The sequence below is a fragment of the Tribolium madens genome, unplaced genomic scaffold (genome assembly GCF_015345945.1).
Source record: "Tribolium madens isolate multiple individuals breed KSU strain unplaced genomic scaffold, Tmad_KSU_1.1 Scaffold_97;HRSCAF=244;Tcas5.2_LG3a, whole genome shotgun sequence".
Lineage (NCBI taxonomy): Eukaryota > Metazoa > Arthropoda > Insecta > Coleoptera > Tenebrionidae > Tribolium > Tribolium madens.
In genome coordinates this window covers 10,453,108-10,476,308 of record NW_025401069.1, presented here as the reverse complement: position 1 = coordinate 10,476,308, position 23,201 = coordinate 10,453,108, and the positions used below count along the sequence as shown (strand labels likewise).

The 23,201-nt window shown below is 32.2% G+C and overlaps 1 protein-coding gene across 4 annotated transcripts; it reads left to right on the top strand.

The window, feature by feature from the left end:
- Positions 1-5,443: 5,443 nt before the first annotated feature.
- On the top strand, positions 5,444-22,681 carry LOC123014221. Of its 4 annotated transcripts, none has more exons than XM_044413204.1 (3): positions 5,445-6,633; positions 14,775-14,873; positions 22,269-22,681. In XM_044413204.1, the coding sequence occupies exons 1-3, from the start codon at positions 5,460-5,462 to the stop codon at positions 22,388-22,390; spliced, it is 1,395 nt and encodes a 464-aa protein (XP_044269139.1). In that variant the 5' UTR covers positions 5,445-5,459; the 3' UTR covers positions 22,391-22,681. The 4 variants fall into 4 exon arrangements, with proteins under 4 accessions (XP_044269140.1, XP_044269139.1, XP_044269138.1 ...); XM_044413203.1 differs by having other exon boundaries at positions 5,445-6,714; XM_044413205.1 differs by lacking the exon at positions 14,775-14,873 and having other exon boundaries at positions 5,444-6,714.
- Positions 22,682-23,201: the final 520 nt, after the last annotated feature.

Here is a 23,201-nt window from a genome sequence, read left to right as displayed (position 1 = left end):
GAGTTTTCAAAGAAAATTGATGGTAATTAAATCAAAATGCTAGTTAATTCTACAATTTTTCACTCTTAAATTACGTGTTATAATAGTTATTAAACTTCACAATTACATTTATTAAATCACACAACATGAATTATTTAAAATAATTAAGAGTGGTAAAAAAACATTTTTTATTATACCTGCATCATAATCCTAAATTAAAACACGCTGCAGCGTGCGTACTTTGGCCTTTATAGCACGCTGAAATTTTAAAGTTGTCTAAAGTATATTTCATTGAAATTGGCATAATAGGTGGCCATGGAATTTCGTATTTAAGTTTGTAGCCCTGTGCATATCCCTGATATAACAACTGATGYGGTTTTTGTTTTTCTTTGATCACTTACCTACATGGTTRATTTAACTGACATGACTGACATTTGTATTCGTTTTTTCACTGTTTTCGTTGGTTGTTCGTTATTCCTACTATTTTTTCAAATTATAATTAAAAGTAGTTTTCTTCAGAACCCCAGATTTAAAGTACACGCTAAGGTATGTTTGAAAACATAATCAATTTCTTTTTGTTCCTGTTTTAGACATTTTAGGTTAATGGAATCAAATATACCAATTTGAATTAAGCCAAATTATTTTATCCACGGCAAAACACGATTTTTCAGGCTTCAGTACGCGAAGCTTCATTTTGTACAGATTTCCTTTTTCCACTCCGATCGCAACAACTTTACCATTGTTTAAAAATTCACAATTTTGTCCTACATTTTTAATGACAAAATCCAAACCCCTTTTGGCTGCAACTTTCACGGAAAATAAATTGTGTTTCATCTCCGGTGTGAATAAAACGTCTTTTAAAATTCCAACGAAAGTCTGAATTTTCTACAAAGCAAATAGTGTATGTTTTGGTGTCAAAACTACACCTACAAAGGGATGAAACTTTTTATGGAGAAAAACTGTCTCTGAATACCTTTGAAAAGGGGTTCTTGCAAAATAAAATTTTAAGTATCTTAACCTCACTTTTTTTAGTGACAAATTTAGTTCCTTAATATGTAAAGCCTTTTTCACATTTAAAGCGCAGTTTACACAATCATGGCCTACTATTATGCCAATTTAAATGAAATGGATTATAGATAACAAGAAATAGTGAAATGTCTGGACCAATTACAACGTGAAAAAATGTGCTTAATAAGGTAAACTAGTAACCGTCTCTACGAAAACGATTCACAAACAACCTTTGATAATTTTATTGTGTAAATTCACAAAAACGATTCACAAACAACCTTTGATAATTTTATTGTGTAAATTCACATTTTTTCAATGCTCATAAAAGATCGTAAATGAGCAGGTATAATAAAAAATGGCGTATAACACTCGCTTATAAGCGCCTTTAAAACACTTACGACATTAAAAGCACTCCGCTGACGCGTCGTGCTCTTAAACCCGTCGTGCGTATGTTAAAGGCTTGCTTATAAACTAGCATTATAATATACTATTTTTTACCTGACACCACCCATTTACTTTATTATTTATTTTTTTATATTTAAGTAAAATTAATTAGCGGATTATAGTGCCATTAAGTGGTTGTGTTCAACGTCCAAAAACTTAATTGTGTGTGCTAATCTTTTGACTTGTTTCTCTGCAAAAAAATAATTAAAGAATCAAAAGTTTTATTCATCGAAAAAAATGGTTGAAATATAAGCTACACGACATGCGGCTATAATTAAGGATTTAAAGATTTTGATTGATTACAATAAGTATCTGGTTTAATTATCGGGCACTGGAAATGGTTAATGAGAGTACAAGACAGGAGATTGACCATAAAAAAATTAAAATTATCAGCTTTCATGTGTAAATTATTTCGTATACTAGTACTATGGTGTACATTTTAGTGTAATTGGCGATTTTCGGCTTATTTAAGAAATGCCTTGATGTGATGGATTAAAAATTGATCTCTTCGTGGAAATTTGTTATGTTTTAAAAGGTAATTCACTCAAAAAACATTAAAATTAAACGAAACAAAGCTTTTACAGTTAGGAAGTGCGTGAAACCTGTAAGCCCATAAAAATGATCGTTCTGAAACAGTTACAAGTTTTATTAATGTTCGATTTGGTGTAGTTGAACCATAAATGAAAATTTTCGCCTTAATTGGCAATTTATTTCGAAGTAAAGTTCAATTAAAATTTTACTGCCTCAAACGGTTTAAGAACAAAACGAAAGTCTTAATAAGTTAGTGTTACGTCTTGTCTTTTTTGGTAGTCTGCTATGTTCTGAATTGGCGATCATTTTAAACAACGTTCAAAAATACCTGTTTTTTGGCCGATCGTGACCGTCGAACCAAATAGATGTCTTATACTCCTCTTCCAGGAACAAAATTGCACGATTTTAAATGTCCTAAAGATATTATCTTAAATCCAGAAATATAATTAAGGAAAGGTTTCTACATGACGTTTTTTAAACTTTATTATATAACTGTACTAGTAAACTGCACCTGCTTGTGTAGCACCGTTTCTGGAGATTATTTATTAGTCATAAACAAAAATTAGAATCAAAAATAAGATAATAAAAGATGGATTGCCATTGAAAAATTTTAATGGCTTCATAACTAATAAATCAAGAACTGGAATATCTTCCGATTGCGTCACTTAAATTAATGCAAAACACTTTCATTCAAGGCATTTTATTAATAACTACAAGAATAGCGGTCTCTGCTAGGTAGGTGTACCATCAATGGACACAACAAGTCAATTAAAGAAAAGTAATGCTTATTTTTTATCTCGTGGATACATTATTAAGCAAAGATTAGAAAATCGAAATAAAAACAATTTCACGTCTATCAAACATCAAGCTTTCTATCGATTATTATTTGAATATGTTGAAAATTCCATAGATTGTACCTGAGGTGTTATCGTGAGCTTCTTGTTCCCAATGTTCTTCACTTCGTGACTATGCCTCCTCTTGTGCTCCTTTCGATTTTTTCACAAATATTTGTTTAGAATATTTCTGAAGGATTCGAGCCCATTAACCCATTTATCCCCGCATGACAATTAAAATTTTTGAAACCAGTTTGCAGATTTAGCAGTAACATTTCTTCACGGTGTTAAAATAGCATAGATAATAGTTGTAATAATGGTTGTTATAAAAATTAAAATGACGTTAAAGTATTCGCAGCAACGGTCTTATTAAGACAATTTACAAGGCAATTGCCTTGTATACCTAATTGTCATGCATAAAATAATACATCTAACGTTCTTCGAGCGCCGTAAGCCGCTTAGCGATAACGTTGACCTAATATCACATGAGAGCTAACATCACAATGTCACCTGGCAAAATAATCTTCGGTGTTTACATTGGTTTGGAGTCATCTGTTTTGATTAGCAGAGAAACTTATGGACGAGAACGGGGAGTTTGACCAGAGATCCAGGGGATTATCTCTTTTGAAATCTCTAAGGATTTGGTAAAATATTTGAAAAACCAATCAGTACGTTAACATTTTTTACTAGGAAACTGTTACTCCTCTTAGTTATTTGCTATTTTCTTGCTTCAGTTAACAGTTAAACATCATCTACAGTTGTCGCACTACATGACAAGAGTAGATACAATACAAAACATTTCTTGTAGCTTTGTGTTATCTCGATGCTCGAAATTCCTCGAAGAAAATTAAGACAGATAATGTTTCCATTTAGCTGCGACATTAAGTCGTCTTTTACAGAAAAGCAGTGGCGTACTACGGCCCCTGTGCCTCACTTGGCTTCTGCCAAATGAAAAATTAAAAAAACAAAAAATATAATGAGAAATATTTATTTCAAAAATGCATATTTGGCGATTTTTTATTGTCGCTGGAAATCTAAAGGGGGCTTCGGACAATGTTTATTCTTACCCCAAATTGTTAAATTTTTTACATTAATAAAGGTTTATCTGTATTATCAGTCGTAATAGACAGTGCTAATACTAATAATTATACTATATGCACGTATTTTCACAAAAATACGCAAAAGATATTAAAAAATATGCTCCAATATATGCCAGATAAATTTTTATCCTCGAGTACACTAAACTTTGTATTTTCGCCATCAAAGAATTTTGCTAAAATTCATTTGCAGGCTACTATTTATACGCATAAAAAGATTTAATCGTTTTATACCAGGTGAATAGAAAGTATGGAACCAAACGTTTTTTGCTTAAAGTATTTATTTTTTGAAAAAACTAATTACTATAAAAATGTGATATAATTTTTCGAAATTTTCATTTGTTTTTGAGTTCTACAACAATATTTTTTTTAATGGCAACCCACCAAAAAAACATTTTTCTCATGAAAGTCATGATCTACTTATATTAAACTAATTTTTTTTATATAAATTGCAATTTTGACAACAAAAATCGAATAACTCAAGAACAACACAAAATTTTGTTCTCAAAATAAGATCCTTTTTATATTACTTTAATTTTTATTAAATTACCGGTTGTTTTCTTTTTAAAATATTTTGTAATCGGATCATTTTACTTAAATTGTCCAATTTTTAACTTGAACTGAAATTTTTAATCGTAAATTTGTGATTTGAAGAAAAGATGCACAAATATTCAATATTTCCTAAAATATGCACGAAGTTGCCAAAATATGCAAAATATGTAGTTTTTATTTGGCTTATTTTAATCAAAAAGAATTATATAGGCATAGAAAACTTACAATTTTGTTGATATACCTTTTAATAACAAATATGCATTTTGCATATAATACGAGCCTTACTAATAATTAGGTATTATTATTATTTACCAAGTTCCAAACCCCATTATTCAAGTAAACGAACAAAACTCTATTGACTAATAATTAGGTTACTAATAATTACTAATAATTAGATATTATTATTTACCAAGTTCCAAATTTTATTATTCAAGTAAACGAACAAAACTCTATTGACTATGTGGTAACAAATATTAGGAAAAATACTATATGTCACTCATGATCTCAAAATGTATTTTCAAATCTATTTCGATGAATGTCAGGTTACATATCTTAATTACTTGCGGTATAAACCAAATGTTGTTCTTTTCTTACAAGTGACGGTTTAAATGTTAAAAACTGAATTACATTTTTGCAAAAGCTGGTTAGTAAAAATGTATTATGCAAAAGAAGTTTCTGACAGTATTAATTACCCAAAAATATGTGTTACTAAAATTTTATGTAAAATCTATGAAAATGAATTTTTTGTGATTGAAAATTGACGTCATTAATCGAATGGCAGAAATGAGAATGACCTGTCCGCTACCATTGACCTAAAATCCCGCATAAACACTTAAATCCCTCAAAATCTATCTAAAATTTCGTGTCTCCGAATTTACCGTTTGGAGTAGCTGTCCTCTCGTCCACGTCTCGCCAAGACTCCGTCGAACCGTCGAATAAACCGTCGGTGAGTCCGGCTGTTAATGAGATGATGTTGCAGATGTGAAGAGGAGGGCGATGGCGAAGTGGAGTTAGTATGGCTCGATCCGTCGTGGTGTTCGCCTCGATCGCGACATGCTTGGCGCTGGCTGCAGATGAGCGACAGAAGCGGGCCGGCGACCTGGACCGAGGACCTCCTTCAGCCCAGGCGCGCCGTCTGGAGATGAGCACCGAGTTCTTCCTGGTGCCGGTGGTGAGCGGGGCCCCCGCGACGGTGACGGCGTGCGCGGGCTGTCTCGACCGCATCGGCGGGGTGTTCCGCAACGAGGCCTGGGTCATCCCGGTGCTCACCCTCTCGGCCATCACCATGGCCCTCATCATCGGTTTCGAGGTGTTCGTGCTGTGCAAAGCCTGGCGCACGACACCGAGTCGCCGCCACCTCTTCCTGGGCCAGATGCTGCTGCTGGGGCTGTTCACCTGCGCTGGTCTGGGGGCGGTATACGCCGCCGCCCCCACGCAGCTCACCTGCGCCGTGGTGCGTTTTGGTACGGGGGTGGCCTACGCCGTGGTCTTCGCCTCGCTGCTGGTCAAGTGCGTCTTCCTCATCAGCCTCAACGGGGGGGTGTACCTGCCGGCGCCCTACCAGGGGCTGCTGCTGCTCTTCGCTATTCTCATCCAGGTGGCCATCGGGGGCCAGTGGCTGCTCACTAGCCCGCCACTTGTTGACAACGTCACCTTCGAGGCCGTCCCCAGCAAACACCGACTCCTGGTGACCGCTGAGGATGTCGCCCATCCTACGGTGTTACCTCTGTGCCGAACCGCTTACGTCGACATTCTCTTCTCGCTGATCTACGTGATATTTTTGATTTTATTCGTGACGGTCCTCGCCGTGAAATCCCGTGGGATCAGAGACAATTATCGAGAAGCGACTTATATCGGACTTTCCGTTGGCTGTAGCATCCCCACGTGGTTAGTGTGGATCTTGAGTGGGTTCGTAGTCAGCGAGAGACACAGAGACGCCTGCATTGCTTTCGGACTAGTTATTTCTTCGGCGTTGGTGTTCCTCATCATGTTTATGCCGAAAGGAAGACAACTAGCCGCCATGGGCAAAGAAGGTGTCTATGTCGAGGATAGAGAAGAGCGTTTTAGTTCTTTGAGTAGGGCAGGGTCGGGGTATTCCCCGTCATTTTTTCATTTTAAACCCATGAAATATGGGCTTGGCCATGGCACCTCGCATAAACATCAACACACCGTCACCACCATCGGAGGAGGTATGAAGCAAAAAACACAGCAAATCACAATAAACACCCACCAGGGCGTTTATCTTCCAGTAATCGATTACACCGAGGAAGGTTCGTACAATTAGCGGAGCGAAAGTGATACGAATCGAATAAATTTGAATAATTTGCAAAATTAGATAAGCTAAATGCGAAATAATTTGGTATGGACTTAATAGTACACCTTCCTCGAGTTCTTGCTTGGGCGCTTGCATAAAGAAATTGCTTACTATTGTCTTACTCCTAATTTCTCTCAAATCTAAATATTTAAAATGCTAAATGCAGTGGCGTAACAATACTAGACTAGCAAGACCAAGTATATAAGATTTTAAATACTTATCATTTTGTAGACATTACTCTTAGATTGTTAGGCCACTGACTAATTAAATACCAAATTTTCAACTACTCTTCTGCACCTGTTGTTTTCTTACAATTTTCCCACTTTCAACTTAAATTCAGTTTTGCCAACACCGTATGGTAAAACGGAAGCAATAATTTTATTAAAAAGAAATCACACACCTGTACTTCTAATCAGTTTATTGATTACAAAAGCCATCAACTCGATCAAGGAAAAGGCTACTTAGCCTTGACTAACAAAGAATAGTAGCGTTTACGCAAATTTTCAAAAAACAAACTCATTAATCTTCCGTAAGCATAGTTTTTTTTCAGATTTACTCTTATAATTACAACAATCAAACCCCAAAAAAATTGTTGTTTGTACAATTTATTCGGATATTTGTTTAAAAAACATGCAGATACCTCGTTAAGTGATTAACTGGTTAGGTAATTACATACAATTTATGTTTTTTCTCATCTCTGGATGAGCAAAATATGGTCATTGATGGATTATGATAATAGCACAAAACTCATCAATTTAAAAAAGTATTTTTGTGTCATAGAATAGCAATTTTTTAATCATTTGCTAAACGCACACTTTACAGAAATTAACCTTATTGTAAGAAGAGAAACGGAAACGTGTCTAAAGTCATGCGAGGTTTTCGTTTCCTAATTTTCAGATTCGTGACGTGATTTTCATTTGACATACTTATATTTTTTTTATAATTACCTACTTCAATAAATTTTTACTAAATTTCTTTTCACTTGTGAGAAAGTTTAAGTGCACTTTAAACTAATTAATCAACAATTTTAGTTTCAAATTATTTTAAGTAATTTTACGTGTTGCGTCCAAACTTGCTCGTCGTTAAGTTTTTCCAGTTTTTTGACACGATGATCTAAAGAGCTGCGCTACTACTTTTTTAAATTCGTCTGTCGTATTTTATACTAATTTTGATATAGAATCGAGCAAAAATTTAAATATTACATAATCAACAACTAATTTATTGAATTAATTTATGGTAGATTACACCGGATAAGAATGTGAAGTAGACGACAGTAATCACGAGGAATTCACATTCCAACTCTTTGGAAAAACTAAATCGTCTGGAGTAGCGTTAATTAAATAAATAAGTACGCTGACGTTATGGCACTTTGTAGATTTTTTTTTAATTTTTATTACTTAATGAAGTGAAATCTAATATTTGTTTATAAGGCGAGATATAGATCTACTATGGTGTAAGGCGAGTAGATGCAGGTGCTAAAGAATTGGAGAATCCTCGGGCTATCTTATAACAAGAGCAGAAAACTTCATCATGACGCCACAAACTTTAAATTTTCTTGTGTTTACACATCAATTAAACTAGTACACGATCATGATTAGTCACTATACAATAACTAACTGATACGTTTAAACCATGCGTTAATAGAGTGTGTAATTCCGAGTTTAATTAATACAGAATATGTACAAAGAAAAATTTTTTCGTTTAAAGGTGTTTTATGTTCATTTGGAATTCAAGGCGAATGTCGTAAAGAATGTGGGTAAACTAGGAAACAGTGTTACATAAATGTAAACAAAATTTTAAATAAATAAATCGTGTGAAATGCTCTTTTGTCGAACGTAAAACCCGATTAATGTCTTCATTCTTCATTTTTAATGGTACCCGTATGTTGGCACATCTTCACGACAATTCTGATCCTTATTATAAATTTATTATTGTATGATAATTGCGAGTAGTATTTTTTCCAATTCGTCAATTGTGTTTGAATAAAAATTCAGAAAGGTCGTTATCCTTTGGGACACCTTTTGTTAATTTTTTTTAACAATTTAATTTTACAATTGTTACAGAACAAAGATAAAGAAAAAGCTGTTCATCTGTAACAAGATGTAAATTTTATTGTTATTAGATACCCACATATGTGTTGGGCATTATAGAGAGTGTTATTGGTTTACTCACGTTAAATTAAACATTATTGTGTTATTATCGGCGAAATTAGATTTTTTATACCAAGATAACAGTAAATTAGAAGTCGAATTTTCAGAAATAATTTACAGGATAAAGCAAGACTTGATTAATTTTTAATAGCATATTCACTTCTAATTAAATTCATATATCGAGGTATAGATAGTAAGTGAAATGCAAAATAAATAAAATAACAATTATTTCAAAAAATTAGTCTACTTTTCCTTAGCTTTGCTAAATGGATTTGTTTCTAATTGCCCACCATTAGAATTAATTTCGCATAATTCGCAATCACTGGCCGGAAAAATGAACGTCCAGAATGCACGTTTTTCAGAAATAATCTGTCTGTAACAAAATTGTGCACTAAAATCTGCCACGAGTTGGACAGATTTGAGACACGAGGCGTAACGCTTCCTTCCGGTAGTGTAATTAGTACTCTCATCTGACCGATGCGATTGTTCACCTTACAAGAATGTCTATAAATAGCAAAAACCGGCAAATTGTCACGTGCGAATGCTGGATTTTTATCGCTAGTGCTAGAACTAGTATCATCTGCAGGAAGGATGTCTGCAAAACTAGTTCTATGTTGGTGTAAATACGCGACAGGCAGTTAACCAGACGAGACAGGAAAATATTCGATTGCCATAGTCGAGATTTTGTGATACCCAAAAAAATTCATAAATTTTTAGCACCATTATGATAGTTGTTTGTTTATTCGTTTTTAATTAAACACTTTTAATTTTTTAGATGACTATACAATATTTGTGATAAATTAACCTTGATACGTGATTTTTGAGTCATAATTGTTACGTAATTTTAGATGTTTACTGATTTTTTATAATTCAATTTAGTAAATGTGTACATAAATTCCAAAATTGCTACTAAACTTCATTTCAGTACTATAAAACCGTCCAAGTGAAGTAGAATCACCGCTCTTGCTTCTTGGTAGTAAAATATTAATTTGTGGAAATTTAGTTTAATAACACATTTGAAAATTTAAATGAAACGCGTTAGGGGGTAGCTCTTCGGAGGCTTTTATGGCGTATTTAAGGTTTATTTTATTGATCATTTGGTAATTTTATTAATGGCTTGGATCTTGGGTTTACTTTCGGCGCCGACGGAACTAGAAATGCGTAAAAGTTTGTTTTGCTACTGCAGAGGCTAGTAAAATTTTTACTTCAAACAAGCCACTTGTATGTGTTTACATTAAAGCAGATAAAGACAAAACATCATTTAATTTTGTGGTATTATTGGCGTGTTAAGTAGTGATGAGCATATAATAAATAACCCTCATTTACCACTGACCGTTTTATGCAGGTAACTAAAACTTACATCCTGCAATAATACAAACACGGTATTTATTTTAGTTTGAGTTTATATTACTGTAATTATTTTACGCTTATTACATATAGGTCCTTGCTGTTATTACATCCTTTCAAATGAATTCGTAGTGCGTTATTTTACTTTTAAATCTTGATTATAGCACTGGAAGATTCCACTTGCTTACGCCGTATTTTCAAGCATGTAATTGAACAACTGTAATAGCTCATAGAATCCGTTCAAGACTTTTCCTACTCAACTAGTCTTCAAGTGCATAGAAGTCAATGAATTAACGACTGATCTCTTGACAACTGCAGACTGGTTTTGACTTCTTAAGTCTAACAACCAACCAGTTTAGTGCCTTTTTCACATTTGCGCAAGTAGGTTAAAATATACATTTTTTTTTAATATGAGGTTCAAGCCGAAAGGACTTTTAATAATTTATTTCGTTTTAATGAGCTTGTGATGCACAAGATCAAGTCACTTTTTTGGCCACAGTATTATGTAAAATCAAGGTCGGTGATTGGACAAGATTAAAAAGCACAACTCTAATAATGTTCTAAAAAGGTAACCACAACAAAAATTGTATTAATTTTCCTTCAGAAAAACAAACATGAAATGAATGTTATTAGGGCAACCACAAATAGAGAAATAAAGTATTCAACATAAAACACTAACCGCAATCTCATGGCCAGACTAAGGAAGTTGGTAGCCTCAAGGAATATTTCATATATGGTGCTACAGACACTTATTAACTTTTTTATTCAAGTTCTGGTTTCTACCTCAGAAGATTACTTAAAAAGTTTAAATTTGGGAAAATTTTGCGTCCTCTGCACTCTCTGATTAAATATTGTGAAATAAAAGATTAATAAAGATTATAGAGCCGTTCGTAAAAAAGAATTTTTTTTGTAAATGTTTTTTTATGATTATTTAGTAAAGGTACAAAAATTTTGCCAATAAAAGCCACAAATAACATTAAGCAGAGTTACAATTTAGGATTCAGCTTCTTTTTTCTCTCTTCTAATAGCCTGTAGCAAAAAAACTTGGAAAATTATTTTTTCAATAGAAAAAAAATAAATAGCGTCAAAGTACAAAATTAAAACTGTCTTTTTTTTTTCTGGGGCGCGAGTTCTGGCGCACCCTGTGGATGAACTATATTTTTTCTTTTATCTGCGAATTAAAAGAGGTAATTTTAATTAAATTTATATTTAAAATTCGTATAAAAACCGATTTCACACTAATTTCCAGGCTGTCAATACGACAAAAGTAAAAAACTAAGTGCCGATTTTTAAATGGCAATTTTACGGCAGTTAACATTTATGTCCAATCGTAAAATATTAAAAAATCAAGATAAACGCCCACGATTAGCAGCCAAATTGTGGGTGTGTTTATCTTGTACATAACATTGTTTTTCAACATCTAGTGACGAATAAAAATTCGGATAAAAGCACTTCACTTATGTAAATTATTGCGAAAGGTGTAAATGAATTTCCACAAAAGGCGCCGGTGAAGCGTCTTCAATTATGATTTAAATGCACACAAAAGAATCATAAATCACGGTTTTCATCGTGTCTATTAGACTTACTAATTAGTGCAGAAAAAAAGCCAAAAAATTTGCCTATGATTTTGGCCAAATTTTCATTTTATTATCGCAATATGAAATAATTTGCTTAATTATCTGATTAGAATTTTAGCGAACGCATGCTCCGTAATGCTAATTATTCATTAACCTCGAAAACCCAAATTTTTGGCTAGTAAAAGTTGGGAGATGTGTTTAGGAACACCTAAAACTTATCTAGCAAAACGAGTCGACAATTGTAATTTTCTCTTCACAAAACCGTATCAAAACTCTTCATTCTTTCTGGTCTTTGAAATTTACTTTACCGCTATTTAAATTTGCCTCTGTGGAACAATTAAAATTATAAGTTCGCTAAATTGTTACCAGTAGCATAACTCGCGTACTGTAATAAAATTTATAGACTGGTTACGTCTATTCCTGGTGGAAATTTCGCACTTTAACTGGCAATTACGCCTTTTAAAGAGACGCGGATAATACCTATATCACGGCCAGTAATGCCAATAATTATTAATAATTACTGTACCATGCCAATCAGCGTTTGAGAAAGATACGACCCATTTTGACCCATTTTGACAAAGCTAACAACATTGAAAAAAATGTTTCAAATGTATTCACATCTAAATTAATATTGTTTATCTTAAATTGGCAGCTTTGCAAATTTATAGCCTGATAATGTTAGAACGTGCATATATTAACATGATTTTAATGCCACGAGTTACATCATAAATTGAGCATTTTTTTAATTTTTAGTGTCCCAGTGAGTAAAATGAAAGAAAAACAATGAAATTAATTTAATTATTAATTTCATGTATACAGCGTGTCTCAGAAATAAGTTACACTTTTTTTCTAATTAAGGTTATAGTCTTTTAATTTTGACGTTTTTAGTCAAACTTTTATTGGTCGGTTTAGCTTCATTACTTTGACAAAAACGGTCTTTTAAAAATTTATTGCACAAAATCTAAGAACACTAGAGAAAAGCAAGCTTCTCACTTCTTACTTTAACAGTATAAACAGTAGCACTGTAATTCTTTTAGGCTACTGCCGTCAAAAAAATTAAAAAGTAAATGACACTTCTTATTAGATAATTGTAGTCAATTAAAAATTTGTTTAAAAAAAAATTCTGATAACCTCTGCAAAACATAATATACCTAGTTTTTTATTATTTTTAACTTTTAATAAACTTTTTTATTTCTTCAACAATGTGGTTGTAGATCGTTAAAAGTTTAAAGCTTTAAAGTTTGTACTTTTTTACACTTAATAGTAAAAATTAGTTTTACTATACCTCGTACATTTTTAAAAACAGTATGTTGTTTGAAAACTAAGCAAAATCGATCAATTTTTGTGGTTAAGTTTAAAAATATCAACATTAAAAGCCTGAAAGTAAAAAGAAAAAGGAGGTGTTTTTCAGTTTTTTATCTCATTTCTGAGACACTTTGTTTACTTAAAAATAATTACTGACTTGGGACACCTTGAACCAAATTTTTCATCGAAATTGCTTTAAAAAGCAATGAAATGCAAGGGTGTCACAAAGCCAGGCGGCATTTTAGTGCGCACATAAAACACACCACACCTGAATAGCAATAAGGCGCACTCTGGTGATGTCTTCATGATGAATAGAGAAATAAATTACCTGACAGTTGAATTTTTATGAGATAACAACCGCTTATAGTTGTGATGAGAAATATGTATCTAACTGTTTAAAGTTTTTTAATTTTATTGTGTTATTACTACACATCGGTACCGTTCAAAGTATGCCCATTATGCAAAATCAGATAGGACTATATCGCTATTATGTCGGTATATTAATGCTTTTTCTTCGGCATAATAGCTCTTATATGTATAGATCTGAACCGCTTTGTGCGGCTCAATTTTCAAACTAATTTTTCCACAGCCACATGCCCCGATAATACAGAAAGTACCCTTGAACTTGCGGCAAAAAATAATTTAAATAAATTAATTGCTGTATGAATCAGCAAAAATAAACATGCAAAAACTAAAACCCAGTATTAGGAATTAACACCTGTTCTAGGTGTGTGCGTATAGCAAAAACGTTAATTTTGAGAGCAATATCTTTGTTGACAAATAATTTTCAAGGTGGCTTTTTTAATTATTACTAGCGTAAATTTTCAACGCTTCTATCTTTGTATCTTCAGCGTTTGTTGTTCTAACAATTCATCTATGAGGCATAACAAAATAAATGATAATTATTGTCAGTCAATAATGTGTGTCCATCTTTCACAATAACATATTATGGAATATGGTTAAGGGAAATTCCATACCTCTCCTGTCACTTATTCTCTCTCAGTGAATTAATCTTCTTTGTATATGGGAACCGGAGACGGGAAAGCATCATTAACATGTGATTCTTACAAGAACATACTATGGTTATCCTTGTTGTCCTGGTTGAAACATCGCTTCTGGTACATAGTTAGTAGCAAAGTGTTTTTAATGAACAAGACAGATATAAAACATTACAGTTCCAGTAGCTTTAACACTTGAAATTCAAATTCGAAAACGGATGTTATGTTTTGATTATTAAGCTGTTGGTTGTTTTTCAATGGGAATTGATATGATACGTATCTACAAAGAAAATTTTCATGTTACGTACACCGAGTTGTTCATCTTGATAATATTCATAGAACTTTGCTAGCTGAATACTCACTTTATGAATTTCAATTAATATATGTAAATACAGGGTGAACACGGTACTTGTTTTACTCTTAAAAGCAAACTTCTGATGATTATTCATCGACTGAATTTACATACAGTAGTACGTTAGCATTTGTTCAAAGTGGAGGAGAGCTTGTAACTTGTTGGCAAGCTCTCTTGTGCGCTTTTTTTCCTCCAATCTCTTAGTTGTTGTTTCCTTTTTAATTTTTTATGTAAATAGTGTAAATGGTGCACTGTATATAGACTGCACAATGGTGTGTATATTTCAGATCTGGCCTTGTATCCGCCACCGCCGAGTTATACTCGTCTGTATCAATATCAGTGCTACCCCAGCCCACCGGGGTACTACTCCACACGGTATCTCCCAGGTCTGTAACATATGCATGGTCATTGTTTGGCATGTAAATATTTCATAATTAGTGCACGATGTAGATGTAGATTTTAGATTTTAGTACGTAGTACCTTCTTTCCTAACCAAACACTTTCGTTTTCACACTAATCAAACACAAAAAGAAGCTAAACGACAGCACGCACTCTTGTAATTAGCCACCACATAAACAAAAACGCATGTAATTTATAATATCGAGTGTTCTTTGCATAATATTTGCATAGTAATTAACGTTATAATGAGATTCATAGAAATAAATCCCGCCAGCGTGTCATGATCAAAATGTGACGGACATCAGCGCATCTAAGCGAAGATTCTAAGGGCAACAAATAAGCCCTTTAACCTTTATATTGTTCTAATAAACTTATTATATGAGTTATGAATTAAAATTACGAACTGCTTTTTTACCTATAAATAAAATAAATAAATAAATAGTGTATCATGTTATAAGGAGTGGGAAAAAAGTGATAATTTTGTGGCAAAGTTGCATGTTTATTTGGAGTGAGTGTAATAATTTAGCTGCGCCACATGAATATTATTGACTAGTGCAGTTAGTATTTAACACAAAATCAAGGCAAACTTGCCACCGGAAGCTTTTATTTTTTTATTTTTAAATATAAAATAATATAAAAGCCTTATGACCTAATGTTTTTTTTTAAACAAAAACATTAGAATTCTTTTTAAATCACACTTATTAATACCGTGGGATCAAAAAAAAAATTAATTAGAGTAGACGTCGATTTAATTCTACAGTTGGCAACACATTGGCTGGAAATCTAGGCTGGAAATTTTCCACACAAACTGAAAGTGAAAATGACCGTTTTCGTCTTGTACAGCATTTTTGTAATAACTTGCAACAATAAAAATTTTCCGCTCTAAAGTGAACATTATTTCACTAAAAATGAAAAACTTGTCAAAGTTTTAATTTTTTTTTTCTAATTTATATATTTTTTTGATCGCACATCGGTGGCTATTGTATGTCCATTTTTTTTGTTTCGAGTAAATACATTTTGAAACTTTGTGCAGCTGCTTTACTAATGTGCGCATTTCAATAATATTCAAAATTTTCTGAGTGCGTTGAAATGTATTTTACTAATCTAAAATTACTAAATAATAATGATCTTTAAATTCAAAATTGGCTATTATGTCAATTTTTAGCGTCATTGTTTGGACATACTACGTGTGAACCGACTTTATAAAAGTTATATAAGTTATATGTTTGTCCATTAAAAATATTGTAATAATCAATAATTACTTGTACAAAACAAATTTATTTTATTGCACAGAAAATAAAGAATTTTTTTTCAACTAAATAGCATATTTAGGTACAATTAAAAAAAATTAAAATTCATTAAAAAATAACTTCAATGCAACAATTGTAGTTCTTTCAAGAAGATTTAAATGGATTATTCTGAAAGTAGTTTTATGCAATTTGAGCTATTTTCAAGCGATTTAATATTGTATGTCTGGACATACTTCATATGTGTTCCCTTGAGGAACGAATCATACAATAAAAGTAAATTTGTATGGGACATACAATAACTGTACAGAAAAAAATTGTACAAAACTGTTTGTACACATAATTAACGTACAATAATTTTCCTATGGGTTTTTATTTATTTATATAATTTTTATTATACATTTTATGCTACTTTAGCTTTATGCGTATGTTTTAAAACTCTGGTGATCTTATCTTTTACATTAATTTGAATTTTTTGTACATAATATGTATTCGTGATAATAATTATTTATTTTTAACTTACCTTTCTTGTATCTTTTCTTTAACTTACCTTTAGTTTGCTTATACACTATTAACTTATTACACTATGAACACTTTTGTAGATATATGTTTTAAAGTTCGCGCTCTTATACCGCCCGCCATCTTTTAGTGCTTATTTAAGTTAGATTTAAGTTAGTATTATGCGCTTCACAGCTTCCTTGATTAATGAAGGAAGTTTCATTAATCAAGGAAGCTGTGATGCGCTTGCGTTCTTATTTGCTTTTATACTCTCTCTCTTTCTTATTATTCTTTTTAGAACATGTGCACATGTTGACTCGAAATTTTGGACAAGTTTCGACACTCGGAGGGGTTTATTGCTAATAACTTTGAATTTTTTTTTTGGCCCTAGTCCTTTTTGTTTGATATCGTTGGAAAGCAAATTTAATTTTTTATCAAGTATATAAAAAGATAATTGTTAAATAGTTATCGAGAAAATTGCTAATAAAGTCAAAAATATCCAAAATATTAATTCAACTATTACTTCTAAACGATCAATCGATTTGGCCGCAAGTTATAAAATAAAAAACGTAAAAATTGGTGAATCTTCTGAAGTTATGACAACATCGAAAATAATTGTACACAAAATTTGAATGTTTAATATGGTTGTTTCTAAAATATAATTTTAGTTTTATTACCACTACCAAATTATTTTTCTTGATTTTGTTTTGTCGGGAGGGTGTTTAACCCCCAAAACCTCCTCCTCGCTGCCCCACTGAGGTGTACACTAATCACCATTTGAAGTGCACAAGAATTTGACGTTTTTTTCGAAATTGAAAGAACAATTTTATGTTGAGACTCTTTTAGTCTGGAGCAAAATTTCATTTGGAAAGTCCGGTCATATTAGCATGGTCTAGATGTTAATTAGTAGGTGATATCGCTAGCCGCACATCGAGTCGTGCAAAAATTGTAATAATTCGCCAGCACTGGGTTAAATCTAGATCTACATATCCCTTGGTGTGTGAAAACTGCGGAACCTGCTTCATTGTTCAAGCACGTAGCCTTAAGGCTCACCTACACTAGACCTAATTTACATTTTCAATGGTTTCTATTCTGTTATGTAAACAATAATAAATACATCGAATCAATCAATGTCGAGTTTCGAAATAAGTTGTCAACTGTGAATTATTCAGTCTCGGTGCGTTTATTAAAATTTATTATGATGAAGGAAACGGTGGTGGATTTTTGTTCGGGGATTCTCACAAAGTTACTCATGTAATTCTAACATCCATTGTGTTTCTCGCAACTTATTCACTTTCTTTGCTATACGGGTAAAAGCAGTAATCATTTTTAAATTGTATGAATAGCTTGCGATACACCGTGGGAAATATGAATTATGTATAAACTTATGTTTAGTAGTTTAGTAATACATCGTACACGTTAATTGTTACAATGCGTTTCTCGCTATTCTCACAGTAACACAAGCACAACTGGGAAATTGTCTACTAAACTTGTAATTAGAGTTTCTTTCAAAACTTAGAACTAAACATGCCATGTGCAAATAATTAATATTTTAATGAGGGTTAAAGTTGTTGGAAGGTTTCTCTTTAACAAGACACGACATTAGTTAATCAATAAGATACTATGCCCACCTCAATTAAATGCGCATTTTTGTAAAAAAAATTAATCAATTTAAACGTTCTCTCGCGCAGCGCTGTTAAAAATGAAGTAATAAATTTAATAGAGCTTTAACAGTTTTATTAGTTGAGCTGTCATCGTGATTAAATCATGTACCACGGTCTGCAATCATCTAATCAACAATTTCTAAATTGACATCTTCATCGAAGATAATAATTATTATCGACTGGCTGTAACTGACAGTTTTGTGACCACAATTTTGAATTTTTAAAAAATTCGGTAAAATTAAAAATGAATGCAATTGAAATTTATGAGAGTAATTTGGAGACGTCTGTACAGCTCTGTAATTTAGTTTTTGCTGCAACGTTTGAGAATTCCCCGAATTTATGTAATAATATCTGTAATGTCGTGTTTAAAACTCGGAAAAGAATTTACTGAGGGTCAAAAGTGGCATTTTAGTCGGCCCCTGACTTATAAATAAATACAGGTGTTAAAGAAATTCTCTGACTTATCTGAGAACTGATAAAAAGCTTGAAAATAAATAGCTTTAAAAATCGATAAAAAAATCATTTAATTTAAAATGATTGTTTTATAAAGTTTGACCAAAATGACAGCTTTAACAATCAGTAATTCTACAATTTTGTTAAAAATTTCTGAAGTTAAAAAAATGTTACTTAACAAGGCACTAAAGTTAAATTTTTTATCACGAATTGGTGTATTGTTTGGTTTCGGCCTCAAACAATGACATTTGAGACAATAACAGTGCTTTTTTACCTACTGTTTTGGATTAATTTAAAATTATTTCGTTCACTTTGGGGACAATTTCCGAAAAACTGTTCACACTGCTACAGTGGCGGACACGGAATTTGGGACGATTTATCATTCGACTGACATAAAAATGTAAAACGTACCATAGAGAACTAATCTCACTTTCCGTTTTTGTAATTTTTATCCTGAGAGCTAGAGAATAAATGACAACAAATCAAAATAATTTATTGAACTTATAAGTATAAAAACACGTATTGCTGGCATTATAGCTTGGGAAGCCAAAAATAAATTTCAACTAAAACTTTCCAATTTTAGTTTCAAACGTCAATCATACTGACAATAAAGCGTGGCTTACATTGACAGTTTTTGAACTGTCATAAATTTGATGTCCAAAATTCCGTGTCCATCAGTGTATACTCGTTTCCATATTAATGTGCATCGAAGTAGTCGTTGAAAGGGATCATTTTCAACTAAATGTGTACCCCAAGTAGCAAACAATAATTAAAATTAACAACGTAAATAACATATGGTAGCAAACATAAAGATTTGTGTCATTATTGATGTGATCAAATTTGTTCTGAATGATATTAATGACACTTTTTGTGTGAATGGGCCTTTAAATTAAAGATGCATTTAGACTCCTACAACCTACTTGATGCACATTAATATGAAAAAGAGTATAGTATGCTAGTTGTAGGCAATATGTTTCCAACATTTGATTTTATGTAAATAATAAAGTGTCGTTTTCATGGAAAGGAAAAGTCTGTTGTGTATGATAAAGGAAATTATTTACATTTCACTTGTCCAGTCCAACTTTCTATAAGTATTATTTTGTTAACAAGCTATTGTCATATAAACATTTTTGAGAAAAGTGGGTATGTGATTCCCTGATTACTATCAGTGTTGTAATAAAAGTTAAGAATGCAATTCTCCTATGACAATTACCACAATAGTAGTTACTTTCGCTATCTTTAGTAGATGTTATCGGTTCACTGGTGTACAATAATAATTATCTCTCCCGCATGACGTACAAATTAATGCAAATTAAATTAATTCTTCCCAGGAATGTAAATTGTGCATCGGCAATTGTCTTTACTTCGCGTTTTGGTTGAATAAATGACCTGTTGACCCGCACGACGTCTTTGCCTTCAGCATGCCTGGTGACTAATCAGCGAACAACGTTTGTTAAATTAAATCGTTTTCTTTAATCTAAATCTGCGCAAAACTGTTGAGTTAGTATGAATAGTCTAATTTGGCTGATTTGCCGCAAGCTTTGAAGAAAATCCTTACGTCATTCACCAAAAAATGTGCAAAATTTCAAAAACATTGGCAACGAAAATTGTGTTTGGATGATCCTTGAAATAATTTCAAAGCTCTGAATCAATCTCTAAGATTGCTAAATCCTGTCGACATCCAATTTGTGTGTGATGAGTAAGGCTCGGATTATATGCACGAAAAATTTTTTCACAGAATAAATAATTTTCACAAAAATATGCACAGGATATTAAGAAATATGCTCCAATATATGCCAAATGTACATTGATATGCAAAACTTTTAACAATAAAAAATCAAAGTTGGGATAAATTTTTATTCTCGACTTTGTATTTTCGGCATCTTGAACGAAAGAGAATAAATAAAAATAAATTGGTTTTGCCTCAGACAAGCCATTTTAATAATCTAGTAATTAACTTTTTTTAAGAAATCTCTACTTTTCAGATCACATCACTTTCGCTAAAATTTACTTGCAGGCAACTACTTATCCGAATGGAAGGATTATAGCCATACCGGTAAATAAAAAGTATGGAACCAAACGTGTTTTGCTTAAACTATTTATTTTTTGGAAGAACTAATTAATGAATGCTAAAGTACTGTAAAAATGTGATGTTTTATCAAAAAAATTTTTTTTTTCAAAATCTTCTATAAAAATATTTTTTTTTTAAATTACAACCCACTAAAAAACATTTTTTTCATTAAGGTTGTGATCTAAAAATTACAACTATCCAGTTGTATATTCATTTTTTTTTTTAGTATTTTTTTACATATATGGCAATTTTGACAAAAAAATGCATAACTCAAAAACAAAACAATTTTTTTTTTCTCAAAATAAGATCACATTTTTATATTACTCTATTTTATATTAAGTATTATTTTCTAGAGGCAAATGATTAAAAAAAACGCTTAGTTCCATACTTTATATTCACCCTCTATAAAACGGATTCAAAAAGGAAACACTTAGCACGATACTAATTTTTTGAGTCCGGCTTACTAATTACCGGTTGTTTTCTCTTTAACATATTTTGTAATAGGATCTTTTTTCTTAAACTGTCTAATTTTTAACTTGAACTGAAATTTTTAATCAGAAATTTGTGATTTGAAGAAAATATGCACAAATATGCAATATTTCCTAAAATATGCACGAAGTTGCCAAAATATGCATATTTTTTAACTGGCCTATTTAATCAAAAAACATTAGATATGAATAGTAAACTTATAATTTTGTTGACATACCTCTTAATAACAAATAGGTATGCATTTTGCATATAATCCGAGCCTTAGTGATGAGATTTCAAACCGTTTGTGAAGCACCTGAAATGCTGACGGTATTTTAAGCAACAATGTGGTGGTGCGATTGTCTTACATTACTGTTGATAGAGCATTTAATCAGAGTAAATTACCATTTATTGATTTGTTAATCACAATAACCGGATACAATGTGCCATTCTGTAACCGAGCTACTCGGGGAATGCGTGTTTTGTTCCACTTTCTGAGTTATAGTCTCACCGAAAAAAGTTCTACAGAAATTAATTTAAACCGAACCGTTAACGTACTGTTAAAGTAAAGTGTGAAACTTGGATTCCAATAGAGGCAATTTAAAATTCATTAGGGAAATTCTGAAACCGTATATGGACGAATATATTAATTAAACAATTAGTAAGTTAAGTGTAATAAATTACCGGATTTAATTTGTCTGATAATGATACTGAGACCAACATGATAATTTATCATTTTATTGCTCGACAACAAATTGGTGTTTTTTTATGGTAATTGGCGCTCGCTTCTCAAAACTATTAGCCGTTAAGGCCGGAAAAGCGCTTTCATGATACGCTAATTTATTTAATGTAGCGCTTTCGACTCAAATAATGAAGGAAAAAGTGGATGCAATCTTCCGAGTAACCGACTCAAAAAATCTCTAACATATGGGTGGTGGCAACTAGTGGTTATTTTTTAATTAATTTTTGTTTTGTTTTTAGGTGGTGTGTTTTTGCGGCCTGACGACGGCAACGTCTACACAACCCTAGAGCCGACTTTGAGTAGTAACCCCAATGTATATTTCCAGAGAGGAAATGCTGTACATCCCGGGATGATGTATTAATAAACATTTTTAATAATAGTATTATTTAGGTCCTATTTATTGCTTTTTGCGCTCGATAAGCTGCGAAAAGTGATCTCTGATAAGAATTAAATGAGTTTTGTCATTGTACAAATCGATATTTTCGTAGTGATTAATGTTAGCCATTTTACTTAATTATGCAATAGCCATTTTTTGTAAAATAACAACGAATGACTGATCAATTTACCATATTTTAATCTCATGTACTACCTTGTAAGTATAGCAAGTAAGTGTACAAATATTTTATTGTGAGATAGATAGATTATTATGTCAGCTGTGTTCATTTCTTTGATCCACCGTTAATTAAATTGGCCCAAATTGCTATTACCCCTGACACTTGTGCACACATTTATACACGTCGAAGAAACTCAACTGGAACGAATCACCTTGTTATTATCCTCACAAGACAAATGATAAATCGGAAAGTCTCAGAGGCCATAATGTTGAACTCATCTTCCTGGAATCCCATTGTTACCTCAGCGTTTATCCCTACAATTCTTATGTAAGGTTGTGAATGTCGCCCCAAATCGTGACCTCAGCTGTATTGTTTAATCACTCCCCATGACGTTGACGGATTTTATGTCTTTCATCGTGCTGTCATAAACCGAGGGCGATTCGTCATTGCGCATAATACGAACGCTTTAGAATTTTTCGTTCCTCGTTTTGGACCTAGATTAAATAGTTATCCAAAATTTTTAAATTTCAACGTCCTTTTATGACGGTTTCAGTATCGATACTAAAAGCTAATGCAAGAAACAACTACGTTTTGGAATAAATATATTTCAAAGTATAA

Bases quoted from the DNA above. Each gene is read 5' to 3' on its own strand.
- LOC123014221 (XM_044413203.1), top strand. From the start codon at position 5,460: ATGGCTCGATCCGTCGTGGTGTTCGCCTCGATCGCGACATGCTTGGCG. The intron at 6,715-14,774 runs GTTCGTACAATT...TGTATATTTCAG, and splicing joins AATCGATTACACCGAGGAAG to ATCTGGCCTTGTATCCGCCA. The intron at 14,874-22,268 runs GTCTGTAACATA...TTTTGTTTTTAG, and splicing joins CTCCACACGGTATCTCCCAG to GTGGTGTGTTTTTGCGGCCT.